This window comes from Aplysia californica, unplaced genomic scaffold (genome assembly GCF_000002075.1).
Source record: "Aplysia californica isolate F4 #8 unplaced genomic scaffold, AplCal3.0 scaffold00179, whole genome shotgun sequence".
In the NCBI taxonomy this organism is placed as follows: domain Eukaryota; kingdom Metazoa; phylum Mollusca; class Gastropoda; order Aplysiida; family Aplysiidae; genus Aplysia; species Aplysia californica.
In genome coordinates, this window is record NW_004797449.1 from 537,576 (window position 1) to 552,631 (window position 15,056).

At 40.3% G+C, this 15,056-nt stretch overlaps 1 protein-coding gene across 1 annotated transcript in view; it reads right to left on the reverse strand.

Moving 5' to 3' along the window:
• Positions 1-15,056, reverse strand: part of LOC101850333 (DNA mismatch repair protein Msh2) — a gene marked incomplete at its 5' end in the record, with an annotated part of 31,762 nt that overhangs the window by 14,746 nt on the left and 1,960 nt on the right. Inside the window, 14 exon segments of the mRNA XM_013082526.2 lie at positions 343-457; positions 1,354-1,470; positions 2,161-2,297; positions 3,881-3,991; positions 4,742-4,862; positions 5,795-5,853; positions 6,778-6,864; positions 7,368-7,491; positions 8,557-8,643; positions 9,538-9,648; positions 11,140-11,285; positions 11,624-11,711; positions 13,340-13,375; positions 13,752-13,801. Coding sequence (XP_012937980.1) covers positions 343-457; positions 1,354-1,470; positions 2,161-2,297; positions 3,881-3,991; positions 4,742-4,862; positions 5,795-5,853; positions 6,778-6,864; positions 7,368-7,491; positions 8,557-8,643; positions 9,538-9,648; positions 11,140-11,285; positions 11,624-11,711; positions 13,340-13,375; positions 13,752-13,801 — 1,389 coding nt within the window.

Sequence of the window (15,056 nt, forward strand, 5' to 3'; positions counted from 1 at the left end):
TTTGTCCATTTTTCCAAATCGACAAACATAAGAACACGAAGATGTCATTCTGGAGACATCAGAAAATGAGTTATGTTGTAGCCATAAATACCCACGCAAAGACTCCGTTTTTAAATTACTACAACCAGGCACCCTGACTCAATTTGTACCAAATAGTGTTTGATCTGGGGTTTCAGTTAATAGAACTTGGTCTTCATTTGCACAACAATAGACATAAAATCTTCAATCCTGCTCGACAAAGAGATCAAACAAACATTGGAGTTACAGATTATTCTTCAGACAGAGACCGCTACGTGCTGTCGTCTCCAAGCACGCACGCAAGCACACACACAATCAAGTCACCTGTGAGATTATCGTCAAAATCTGCGCGTATGACAAACTCGTGTTGTTGAATCTGCTCCATGTCCACCGTCGTCTCCACCATCTCCTGGTATTTGGCAAAATCTAGCAGTAACTCCTGGAAAAACAAACATACGGGTCAGTAACTCCTGGGAAAGCAAACATATGTGTCAGTATCTCCTATATGTGTCAACAACATGTCAGTAACTCCTGGAAAAACCAACATGTGTCAGTAACTCGTCGAAAAACAAACATATATGTTTGCCCATCAGTAATACTTCAGAGTTTGTATCAATAAAGAGAAGCATATCGGCACAAAAACAGCCATTTAGTGCAGGGAAAGACAGTCAGAAACAACAGAATCAAAAGGATAAACTGTTGATCAAGTAACCACCTTGATGGGATTGCTAAATACCTCTTTGAGCTGTGTGTACATTGTGTGTGTGCATGTATGTGTGTATATGTGTATGTGTATCCAGCACTCACCTTGATGGGGTTACGAAACACCCCCATGAGCAGAGCCAGATGTTTCCCATCACTGTGTATTTGTACATGTGTGTGTTTGTGAGTGAGTGCATGTATTTGTAAATGTATATATGGGTGTGTGTGAGTGTGCGTGTGTGTAGTACCAGCACTCACCTTGATGAATTTACTTAACACCTCCACGAATAGCAATAAATATTCACTGTGTGTGTGTGTGTATGCGCGCGCGCACGTGTGCGTATGTGAGTAGAACCAGCACCCACGTTGATAGGATTACTAAACACCTCCATGAGCAGCGCCTGATGTTTCCCCTCACTGTGTGTGTGTGAGTGAGTGTGTGAGTGAGTGAGTGTAAGCGTGCGCGCGCGTGTGCGTGCATATGTGAGTAGCGCCAGCACCCACCTTGATAGGACTACTAAACATCTCCATGAGCAGCACCCGATGTTTCCCCTGACTGTGTGTGTGTGTGTGTGTGTGTGTGTGTGTAAGCACACGCGCGTGCGTGTGTATGTGAGTAAAACCAGCACCTACCTTGACAGGATTACTAAACATCTCCATGAGCAGCGCCCGATGTTTCCCCTCACTTTTCTCCAGGGTCTCCAGCAGCAGCGGCATTTTGTCCAGAGCTTGGTACACCCGGTAACAGTCCTGTCCAATGTACAACAAACCATCAGCTCTTTTTTTTGAGTAAAGAGAAGCACACGGACACAATAATGGTCAATTAGTGCTAGGGAAAAGTAAGACAGACAGACAGAAAAGACAGAGGAAAAGTAAAGAAGTAGAACCAACCAATGGCGTCCTCCAACCACCCGCCGAACCATTAGCATAGCGGCCAACTTTTCAAAACCAAGAAAAACCCAGACACAGAGGATTCCTGTCTATGAGGTAACCAAAAGGAAAACATTTTCTCGATAAAGAAAAATAAAGACTTTTAAAAAATCCTAACTTTTTTAATACTTAGAAATTGCACCTTAATTCCTGAACCACGGATGTAAAACAAGAGTGCTCTTCTGGTTTATCAATGTATTTTTAAAGTCAGTGGTTCTTATTTGCAATCCAATTTGGCAAAGAATTTTGGCTGAAAAATATTAAGAACAGGAAAGGAAAACCAAACGCCTCAATCTTCTTAACTATACCCTGCCATCTTTCTGCAGACATTTAGTTTCAAGATAAAGATAACCCATGGCAACCAATATGCAAAACCACTAAAATCTACGCTGGAAGGTCTAGATTTAAAAACAGCAACTCTTATGCACTCCACAAAATAGACAATTACAAAGGAACAAAATCAGATATATGAGACTATGTGATCTGCACAGGAACAACCACAATACTGACCTGGAGAGTTGCTCTCTTCCTCTGAAATTTTTTGGCCAGCCTCTGGAAGTCAGGAACTCTCTTCAGCTGATCGTCATGCAGCGTCTGTCTGAGCTCCGTGTCTTCCAACATGGACTCCACCACATTCAGACGCTCCTCTGAAACATTTCCACAGAGAATACAAATAGGTCATATATGTTGTTGTTGTTGTTATTGATCCAGTAGCAGTTGGGCCATCGCCCTTGTCAAATGCCTTTTTGTGATAAGTGTAATGTTCCACAGAGTGTGTTGTCAGTGTTAGGTCTCAGAGGGGAAAGTGTAGCTCTGATGTCATATGGCACACAAAAGCAAACAAGAAAGTTTTAGTTTAAGTCAAAGTTTAAGATAAGATAAATAAACTTTAATGATCCACATGGGACATTTTTGGTGAATATACCAGAGTATCAACATACAAAGATTCAAAATCTACACATAAACGCACTCACTACATTCATGTTCAATGATGCACAACTCAATCACACAGTAGGCATATACCCAAACAGTGTGTCCATTTTATGACACTAGCAACACAAATAGCTCATATAAGAGCCAAAGGCAGAGGTTTTAATAGACAGTTACATACAAAGAAAAGAAGGAGAAGAGATAAGGACGATACATGCTTCACAGGAAAGAAGGAGCAAATCACACCAGAAAACCCGTTAACATACACAAGAAAAACAAAAGGCAGCAAAAACCAATCAATTCAAACGTCAAACATTATTGCACACATTCTTTTTTGGGGGCAACTTTACACTAACGAATCACGGCATCCCCCTGACCCAAGCTCTCCGGCTGGCGACAGAGAGACGTCTCTTTCTTCCCCTGACCCAAGCTCTCCGGCTGGCGACAGAGAGACGTCTCTTTCTTCCCTCGACCCCCTAAAAAGGTATAAGCGGGGGATTAAAAAAACAACCAAAACCAATAATTGAAAGACAATATTATAGTGTGACAGAGAAGGACACTCATTTAACGTTTGCAGATCGTAAACCTCAGCGTGTCAAAATGAAGGGAAAGTAACTCCAACTAGCTTCTGTTCAATCTTTTAGAATAATGCAGATCATGTGTCACGACGCTGTGGAACCATGTGCTTGTCAATTTTTGGACACATAGCGATATTAATATAATCTTGCAAACTGTTCATTTGTCTTGCATTTGGCAAAAAAATACCCATGTGTCTTGAAAAGAAGTTCAGACATTTGTGATTGAAGGAGGTGAGGATCAACTGATGTGAGAAGTAAAATTAGCAAGAAAATGGTTGCCAAAGTTTGATGGCTTAGGTAGCTTGAGAGTCCTTTGAAACCGGAAATTTACATTTGTTTGTGCCTTTAATCGACGTTTTTCAGTAAAATCCACACATAAATGTATTTTTAAATGGCACTAAAAGGTGTTGAGCCAAAAAACTATAGACTCTATAAAAAATTTCTCAAGTGGCGAGAAAATGCCAGTTTTTTTCAATTTCATAATTTTGAAAAGCGCCTGGTTTCACCACCATGCCCCACACATATATAGAGCCTTGTCCCCTGAGCACACAGCTCGTAACACAAGTAGGTCAGATTAGGTGTTATGAGAGAGAAACATAAAAAGAAAAGAATGAGAAGAAATAAGGATGATGACAGGTGATTGATAGAAAAGAAGGATCAAACCATACAAGAGCAAACACTTATCACCCACTTTTGTTGCGTCTGTTTTTGGTGAAGCTTACCAATTCTCTGTATGTCCAACAAAGGCTGTTTGACCCACTGACCCAGTAACCTCTGACCTTGTGGGGTGCGACATTTGTTCAAGAGACCAAGAAGACTTTGACTCTTATTGGCTGTGGAAGAAAGAACAAAAGGTTTTAGTTTGAACTGAAAAGTTTTGTTTCAGTGAGTTTTACCGTACTTGCAATACTAATAGGTCATACAAGAGCCAAAGATTAGGAGTTGCTAGAGATTTTTGTTTTAGTAAGTGTTTTATGGCACTTGCAACACAATAAGATCATTTACGTGCCAAAGATTAGAGATGTCACAAGAGAGTAATGAATAACAAAGAAGGAGGGCAGATAACAACGATAGATGTTTGATAAGAAAGAAGGAGCAAACCAAACCAGAGCACCATACAACCACTCACTTATTAAAGAGTGGTATACAAAGAAAAGAAGGAGAGATACAAACAAACAGAAGTTTGATAGAAAGAAGGAGCAAATCACACCACAGCACCCGCCAACGACCCATGAGTTTAAAAGAAACAAGGATAGAAAAGAGAAAAGAAAGAAAAGACAACTTTAATTGACTCATTTCACTACAATACCATGGTAAAACAATAATGCAATGATGGACCATTCCAAGGAAAGTGACACATGTAACGCATAGCTGGTGACTAGCTGGGGAAAAACTTATTGGTGATAGAGCCATTTCTTTATTCTTTTTCTGTAAACTGCAACCTTCCTCTAACGAAAAAAAGAAGGAAAAACAGAAAGAATAATGTCTGTATCATTGCTTGGACTTTTTGCAGCAGGTCCTGTGTTCTGTGTGTCACTTTTCATGGTATGGCCTTAACCCTAAAACGCAGCTTCAAGTTGTACCTTCCCCAACTGCAGGTAACAGATTGAGCGCTCGTACTGCCGCAGCGTCCAGTTTCATGTACAGACTAAGGTCAAAGGTTGAAAGTCGGAACTGACCAAAGTTATCCTCGTTGGACAATAGCTGCAGAAGAGAAAGGAGAACTGACTTGCATGAGTTCCAGTACACTAAAGATTTCTAGTCTTTCTTATTTACAGTGGTGTTGGTGGTCTAGTGATTAAACTCTTGGACTCTCAACCATAAGGTCATGGGTTCGAATCCCGTCAGGGGCCCAAGTTGTGTCTTTGGGAAAGGCACTTTACTGAAATGTTCATTTCATCTAGGTGGAATCGATACCCAGCTACAGACAGCAAAACATCTTGTCAGAATACTTGTGCCAGAGCACTTGTATCCATGGCTTACACTTATGCTTCCCATGGCAGCCGAGAATGTTCCCCATTGTCTACTGGGGCAATAATTGTTGTAAAGCACATAGAGCAAGCTGTAGAGTATGGATATGCATTACATAAATGCAATTAAAATTACTATTATTTCACTCACAGAAATCTGAATGAGGTACTAAAATTTATCAAAGCACATTACATTATTCTCAAAGACATTTTTCTTGGAAACAGTTTACATTTTATTTCTGACAATTCCTATCAGTCTCTAATGTAAAAATTACCTTCTTTGCTGTCGCATGCAAAAGATGAGGGTTCAAGTCCCACTTGGGCAAGTTATTTTATCAAATGCCTCAGTACATCCGCTGGGACACTACCCCACTCACCCCAAGATGACCAGGGTCTGTGGGGTTGCGGTTAGGCACTTCGCTGTCGCACACAGTAGACCTGAGTCTAGTTCCAGATTGAGAAGAATTTTTCTCTTATTTCTGCTGAGATGTTGCATTTCTCTTAGCCTGGGTTGGCCTTGACAGACAGGATCGGAAGCGTGCCTCTTAAATGATCTAAATTGTGTCGATTGGGGCATTAAAAAAATCTAACCGGAACACCACAAAGACCAGTTTACAGCTTCCTGAGAGAGGTCAACATTTGAGAGCTGTACATGACCACACACACCTCAAGGTACTTGATTACAGCCGACAAGGCACACATCGCAATGGTTTTGTCCACTTCAGCTGAGAAAATGACAAAGAAATGTTTTCAAACACAGGGGAGAGGGATAGAGAGAGTGAGAGAGAGAGTTTACAGAACAGGGATGTTTCAGCAGGTAACACAAGTATATTATGTCCTGTCTTGTGTATATATGTGTGAGTGCATCCGACATTATAACACTACAGCTATTGAAAACGACCAAGACAAATTTCTCTCTGAGAGATGAATAAAGATTGTCCTTGTCATTTTTCAAAATTCCAATCAGGGAACCCAACGTTATTACATACACCAGATTACATAATGAACAACATTACATCAAGGGGGAAGAGACTCTACCCACAGTGCGGGTCAAAATAGTGGGCAATGACCAAGTAACCCCCTCCCCTTCAAACTTCACACACATTTATATTTTTCTACATTCAATAAATTCATGCTTAATTGGTAATTATGGTAACAGTCACAACATCAGAATTTGGGACTTGGATCTAAATATAATTAGCCCCAAATCCACTCTTGAAAGTTCATAGTTTTCCTTTGGCTTTAGTTTTAGTAAGAGTTTTACGGCACTTGCAACACAACAAGGTCATATAAGTTCCGAAGATTAGAGGCGTTAAAAGAGAGTAACAAAAACAAAAAAGAAGGAGGAGAGATAAGGACGATAGACGTTTGATAGGAAAGAAGAAGCAAACGACACCAGAGCTCCCGCCAACCACCCTTTAGCTTTGGAGAGCCTGTGAGAAGCAATCCCAGAAAACAGAACATGTAATTTACAAGACAAAAATAGACTAATATGACCATCAAAAATGTATTAAATACGTTCTCCTACCACCCAAAATTGGTTCAACAATTCTCAGATAAAAAGAATTAGTTTGCAACTGGAAAAAAATAGGGAAATAAATAAACCAACCAAAAATCAAAACACAGAAAAAACCCAAACTGCAGCATACCTAGAGTTGCACTGTTTGGCTTTTCTCCTTTCTTAACTTTGAGCAGTCGGTTCAGATCTTGAACAATGTCTTTGTTGCTGAACTCCACTGTTGAAAGAAAGAACAATGAGAGAATTTTGGTAAAAACAATGGATGAAAATAAAACAATACTTTCAGTGAGACATTATAACTTGGCAGAATACATCATTCTTATTTCTATGCCAAGAAATTACCATTTATTTCAAAATTCCCCTGTCCAAAGGCAAGGTACCTCTGCAAAGTACAAAGAAATAATGAAGCCTGTGATGCAACATTGTGTTAGTTTGGACAATCAATTTTCTTGGAGGACAGTTTTACTTACTCCACTTTATAAAATGATAAATTATAGAAGGACACTGACAATCAGAACATAATGATGAGTCAGTCAAACTACACCCCCTCCCTCAGAGGGGAAAAAGTGAGGCACAAATTAAGCAGCACAACACAAGACCTGGAAAAGGCCTTTAGAGAAGTAAAACAAAGGGAGGGATGCCATTGGGTTTTCGTGAGGAGAAGGAGGAGGAGGTGAAGGAGGAGAAGAAGGAGAGGGAAAGGGGGAGGAGGAGAAGTACCTTTTTTCCTCTCAGTGACCATCAGGCCACTCCTGTTGAGCACCTGTCTGAGCTTGGATGTGTCACCGACGGCCTCCCCAGCGGCCAGCACACACTCCTTGGCTCCCAGCTGTACCAACAGGGCCTGGTCAACATAATAATATAATAACAACAAAATGTGAGACATCCTGGTGAAATCTAGACACTTGTCAAAGAAATGAAATCTAAAAAACTAGTAATTTTCTACCCCTTTGGCAATTTCTATTGAATTTTTATTTTCTGACTCAACACCCTTTATGTTAATGTAAAAACATATATATTACTGTGTGAATTTAACCGAAAAATGTCAATCTAAGGCACAAAAAAGAAATTTTGCATTTTCTAAGGACTCTCAAAGCTTTGAAAGTCACCAAATTTTGACATCCATTTTCTCACTAATATTGAAACCATGCGATCCCCATCTCCTGCAATTGCCAATATCGCGACTTTTATTTAAGATGGATGGGTATTTCTTCTCATCAAAAGCAAGGCAAATGAACAAGTTTTTAAATGAAACCAACAACTTCACATGCTTAAAAAACTGACCAAGCACCTGATTCCAGTCTCCAAACACATAATAATAATAATAAAATAAGTTGATAGACCATTTAAGGTTTACTATGAGTTTAACAGCATTTGCAACACAAATAGATCATAACATTAGTGCTGAAGATTAGAGGTGTTACTAGAGAGTGCATGTACACATTTCTTTTTACATGTAAATCTTTTTGACGCACCCATGACACAACTTAGATCATTTAGGAGGCGGGCTTCTGACCCTGCCTGTGAGAGTCAACCTGGGCTGAGAGGGATACAACCTTCTAGTAGACAGACGTGAGAATTTGTTTAAGATGACAGCGAGGAAAATGAAATGAAAAGCAATGCAAGATGAAAATCATTATACAGTAGACATAGACAGTCCCTTTCCCTCGGGGGTCAGTTTCAGTTTTGCTAAGAGTTTACAGCACTTGCAACACAAATAGGCAATTTAAGTGCCAAAGATTAGAGGTGTTACTAAAGAGTATCATCCAAAGAAAAGAAGGAGAAATTAAAAACAATAGAACTTTGATAGGAAAGAAGGAACAAACCACACTAGAACACCTGCCAACTACCCACATTCAGATTTCAGTCTAGACTAAAAAAGTGAGATAGAAAACAAGTGGGCACTTACCTCAAGGTTAGAAAACTGGTCATTGTCCGGGAACTCGCTGACCGTAAACGTTCGGAGGATGGAGTCAGCATAACCGATTCCCACAACCTGCAGGCAAGCAAAGAGCATCTCAAAGAAGTTTTCAAGTCAACATCTTTCATACCGCATCAAGCGCTCGGAAGAAGACCAATTTTAGTCTAAATAAAAGTATCATGGCATATACAAGGCAATAAGGTCATGTAAGTGCAAAAGACTACAGGGAAAAAAACTAGTGCTGTCTTTTAGTTTTACTATTAGTAAGGTTTTACGGCGCTCGCAACTGCATAAGGTCATATGAGCGCCAAGGGGTGGATGTCAATAGAGAAGTCCAAACGAGGAATCGGGCCTACTCTACTCACCTCTCTAGCCTCAACAGCACAAAGTCTGCTTCGACTATCAAGGCACCCCGGAAATAGCAATTCACAAGAGAGTGACAAACGTACAAAAGAAGTAGAGAAAAAAATGACGACAGTAAGGATGAGGAAAGAAAAAGCAGCTGTTCCTCCTATATTGTTCCGGCACAGTATGAGCAAGACATGGATAAATCAGCCCATTTACAATTCTACTGTGCATAAGAACATGTTAATATCCCCCTTTGGAACTGGTGATGTCTAAACCAGTCCTTTTCTTCAAATCTCCACTGTACAACACACTGATGACAAAAAAGGCATGGCTAAAACAGCCACAACATGAATATCCCAGAAGTAGAATACAAAAAACTTGTAATAACTTTACACATGAAAGAAACAGGAACTCTCCGTATCAAAATGTTCAGTTTGTAGGAAAACGTGACATTAACGCTTTTTCTCTCCGTGGTTCTGTAGTCTTCAAGTTTTATGTTCCAATCAACTGCAAATTAGCTGCTCATTGTAAAACTGTCACACGTCACTCTTCAAAATGGCATACAACAGAGTCTTGCACTAAGCAGTCAAAATTTTCCTAAACGAGCTGCAGAGAACTCACCGTTTGGCCATCGTCGCTGGCAACCTTAAGGCCCACCACTCCGCCTGATGCAGACATTTCTGTGTTGCCAAATAGTATGTCCTCAAATTGTGTGAGGTTCCCTGGTGATGCCTGAAGTGAAAATGGAGAGCAGAAAATTCATAAACAGTAAAAATAAAAGATGTGAGGTGTGTTCTACCAAATAGATATCTTCAGGGGCAGACGAAGTTGAAGATAAAATGCAACGGACTTTAAATTCCCAGATGACAGTTACACATCCACTGCCCATTTCTAGCTGCGATCAAAGCAACCCATCAGCATTTGTTGTGAAGCAGTTAGGATTTTCGCTGTCACACACAGATGACCCGAGTTTGATACCCGAATAGAAAGAAATTTTTTAAATAGCATATCTAGGTGTTCCTGTTGGGATATTGTATCCCTCTCAACCTGGACTGGCCCCGACGTGCAGGGGCAGAAGTCTGCCTCCTAAATGATCTAAACTGTGCTGATAGAGGAATAAAAATTACACTTTATTTTAATGTTCAATGCAACCCCCCCCAATCTCAGTTAGGGGGCTCTCGTGGCCTAGAGGTTAAGGTGTTGGCCTCTCATTCAAAGGTCCCGGGTTCGAATCGGGGGAGCGACTGAAAAATTTTCTTCTCTAAAATTGTCTCCTTTCACCTCTTTCCTGCTCTCTAGCAATGTTCTGTTGTCTGCTTTCATTTTCACTTTCTGCCCCCACCCCCTCACCTCCTTTGCCTCCTCCTCTGGGCTCCTGGCTCTTTCTGCAGCCTTTCTACTGCTACTCCTTGGCTCCTCCTTACTGCTGTCTTTCTGCCACACCCCTGATCTTCTGGTTGGAAAGATCTACACCTAGCCTTCTCGGACAAGGGCGAAAAATCTCGGAGGGCCCGTGTGCAAGTTGCGCACGTTAAAGATCCCTTGGTGGTCTAAAATCGATAAGAGTAGGCTTCGGCCGCCACCTGGGCAAAATTCAAAATTTCCTACCAACTGAAAATATTAGGAGTGTCCCGCGCGCTCATATGACCTATGCAGTTGCGAGCGCCGTAAAACACTTTACAAAAAGAAACAAAAAAAATCTCAGTTACCATGGCTGATGCAACAGCAAGGGCAGTCAACACCACTATTTCATGTTGAGCCTTATTTCATGCTTGTCTTGGGTCAGGGGTGTGAATTTTTCCATAAGAAACCTCTACCTCCAAGCTCCATGACTGTATCAACTAGGGACTTATGACTTTTGATTGAAACCAATCAAAGACCCTGATTAAACATTTAACCTAATACAATACAACTAACAACAGGTTTCTGAGATAAAAAATATGATAAAGGCCTTACATAACAAAAATAAAAAAGCCATTCATATTTCTCCATTCTTTCTTCACCTTGAGGACTCTCCCCCCCCCCCCCCCCCGTTTCTCCTCTCTCTCTCTCTCTCTCTCTCTCTCTCTCTCTCTCCCCCGTTTCTCCTTTGCATATTATTTCACAACAATTCTTTTTCTGTGAGTTCACTTGATTCTAAGTTTTGAAGAACATTCAAGATGTTCAGAATTCTAGGAACACTCCGAACAGGCTGCCGCAAAACTATGAGAAATCAGTTCTCACTTTGAACGAGAGAGACCAGTCATTTGACTTTCCCCCGGCCTTGTTGCCGTAGACTTCGATCCTGTACTGTCGCACCAGCAGGAGATCTCTCGCCAAGGCCTCAAAGTTCATGCGGCTGAGAACAACAGACTCCAGCTTCTTGGAACCTGAAAAAGAACATTGGTTTCAATAAGTATTTTACAGCACTTGCAACAAAAAGGTTATATAAAATAAAAGCCAAATATGTCACACAGTGTTACTAGAAAGTAACATTTTTAAAAAAGGAGGAGAGAAAAAAACGATACATGTTTGATAGAACATGATTGCCTGAAAAATAACATATGCCTTAAAGAAGAAATGCCAGAGGTTTAAACAGGTATAAAATAAAAAATCTAATATTTTAACATAAAAATCCTCTAAATTGCACAGGAAGGAGGAGGATTATTAAAGAACCCCCCCCCCCCCCCCCCCCCCACACACACACACAACTTATTCCTATTCTCACCTGTTCCGATAAATTTAATGACACCTGAAGTCTTGAAGACTTCTTTGGCCACGAACAAAGCATCCTGCCCGTGGACCGTGTAGTAGTCCTGACAGGATAATAAATAAATGAATGAAAATTTAAATAATAATAATTGATAACAATAAAAATGCAGATAACTTCAATAGCACCCACTCCTGTACAATATAGCTCTTGGCACTTAACAATACCTTCATCTCAAACCCAAAACAAAAGTGAATGAAAAGGCATACATTAAATATATATGCTCTTCAGATCAACACCTAATACAAAAATAGATATAATACTATCACAGCATAATCAATGACGATATGCACATCACATTATAAACATAAGAGTACAGTCGATCCTGCCTTAACAGAAACCTGTCTTAATGGAATCTCCCTGCTCCCCCCTTGATTTATTCCTCTTTAATTACCTTATAAAACGGAAACCTGTCCAACGCGGAAACAGAAAGAAAAATCCGCTCCCTTCCAATGGTTTCACCTGTCTAAGACGGAAAATGCTTTGCCCCCTCGGCCCTGATTTGAAACAAAACTCGCAAGTTTGGTTCCGCCGGCTCTAAACTTAACGCCATGGCCATGCCGCAAGGCGAGGAAGGGAAGTAGGGGTGCATGCAGTTTGGAGGTAGATGTTACCCCATCATGCGAGCCCAGAGCGATGCAGATGGTCAGTGTAGTGTGGGTGTGAAATCTCACGACTGCCTGTGAGAGTGGTTCGAGTAGCGAGCCACTACGGAAACATTCCTGGGTACCCAGAAGCCAGAGGTGTGAAATTAGTTTGACCAATGCTTGCCACCCCGATCGTACGCCAGCCGAGAAAAGAGTTCCTCGAATCGTAGTTACATGATTGCAGTGAGGGATGGCATTGGCTGACTGTGCTTGTTACACCGATGGGTGGGGCTAAGGGTTGAAGCAAAGGGGATGTTCAAACGTTTCTGTTTTTAATAGGTCAAACAGTGGTCCTATGAAAGGCAAGCACTGGTGGTAATTGGATAAGTAAGACTGACGCATGTCATTATCAGACAGGATAGCAGTTGAGAGGTGTGAAGTTTTGACCACTGCTTGCTGATCGGACTAGCGATCCTTGATCCCACCGGCTGGGCATTTGAATCCCCCCCCCCCCCCCCCCTCCATCTCCCCTGTTTAAGACGGAATTTTTTTCTGGCTCCCTTGCGATTCCGTCTTACACAGGTTCGACTGTACTTATAAGAAGGATTAACTATCAAATCAATGATGAACACACACACAAAACAAAATGGTGATGGTTTAACAAGGGTGCAACTCAAGACTGCTTTAGAGTAATTGTAAAGTGGAGACGGTTTAAACTGAAATCTGTAGGATCCCCCAGTTTTTCTTTGGTGTTTCCGAGTTTTCAGTTTAGAGAGTTTGCTGAAACAGCAGAAAAAAGTCAGGGTGTGTATTTTCTATCAGTTTACCACTGTTTTCCAGTTAACTGTGTTCGGTTTAAGAGGTCTCCACTGTACATTAAAACAAATCTGTGTTAGTGGGTATGTGCAATTTTGACTACAACTCTAGCAGTCTTTAAGAGTTCATGTGAGTAATTTTTGCAGCCTTACAAGAGACTTCCTACCGTTAAACTAAATATGGTCGTTCCCGTGTGTATAACAATAGAGAACACCACTATGGAACAAAATAGGGAACGCCAAATCAGAAGAAATACATATATGCCACATACCGTTCTGTCAAACACTCTCAGGGTTGTGCCAAGTTTCTGAAAGCAACAATTTAAAAAAAGGATGGTAATTTTGTTCAGCTACTTCTACGTCTATTACAAAATTAATTTTCTAAATCATTTTTATTTAAAAAACAATATATATGACTTTTAGCATAACCAGCATTATATTGTGTATTATTACAGATTTAAAGATATAAACACAAGTTGTCAGTTTTAATTACCTTTGATCTAAAAAAATTCACTTGGGGAGTAGAAATTCTTTTTAAATTACGAGCACACAATCTGCAAAATTCAAAGCTATACGTGCTCAAACTATTTATTGTGCAACAATCATAAACAATAAAATAAGTTTTTATTTTCTTTCAAATTAACACTACTTTTTACACACAATAGTTTGAATTTGAACAATCACCTCTGGCAAACTGGAGAAAAAAGATAAGAACCCTTGCTCTTGGACATTGTCTGAAAGTGAAAAGAAAAATAAGAATTGATTAAAGTGAAAGCTTTAAAAGACACTTGACTTTTAAGTTTGCAATGTACTAACTGACTAGTAATCTATTTCACTCGTTTTCAACATGGGCGGTTACGTGGAGGATGGGGGTGACCCCTGAAAATAAATCATGGAGGGGGGGCTGCATTTTTGTATCGCCATAATTTGACACTTAAATATTTTCTTCAAAACAATTGGTTAGTGAGGGAGGGTTTAAGTGAAGAATTATAGTTGTATTCTGTTCAGCAAAACAGTGCATCTGCGTACGGGTGCGAAAGGAAAAATTTGTGAAGCAGCGTGATGAAATCAGGCGCTCGTCAAAATAACGAAATCAGAGAAACAGGCATTTTTGTGCCAGTTTGGAAACGTATAATTATATCGAATTTTTAGTTTTTGGCTTGACCTCTTTCATGTCCATATAAAAACACATTTCCATGTAAATTTTACAGATAAACATTGATAAAACGCAAAAGATATATATGTCATTTTTCAGTTTTCAATAATTCTTTAGCTATTGGAGTTAACCAAACCTTGGCGGCCGTCTTGCTAATTTCACCACTCAAACCAGACAACCTTACTTCTTTCAAATGCAAATATATATAATCTTGAGTTCTATTCAAGATAAATGGATGTTTTTTTCATTGGAAGCAAGGCAAATAAATCAGCTTTCAGATGATTCCACTAACTTCACATGCCCAGATATTGACGGGTGCCTGATTCACGGCCCCGTGAATGTAGTCTGCAGGCTACGTTTAGGGCGCCTGAACGTAGTTGGCAGGACTATGTTCACTGCACTCAAGCTTCGTATAGGGAGAGCGTCCACTGCTAGGTTAAAAGTAAGCTAGATTTAGTCAGCGACATATTTATAATATTTTCATCCCATGAGATGAAGGAAAACGAAGCAGCAGTGATCCTTGACCAACCGACCATTCGTCGTTTTCCCTTACACTGAGCTCTGCTCTGGCTCAGAGCTCGCCAGTGTAAGGGCAAACGACAAATTCTCAATTACGCAACAACGCATGAGAAATATATAGGCCTCTATGACAAAAATATAGATGTTTCAATTGCGCTACCTCGCGTCCGGGCAAGACTTGGGCGCGACCCTGTGTTAGTAAATTATAAACATTCCAGCGCTCTCAAGTTGAAAGTGTACAATTTTGTCTGCAGGCAGTTGTGTGTGTGTGTCAAGTGTGTGTGTGTGTGAGAGAGAGAGAAAGAGAGGAAGAA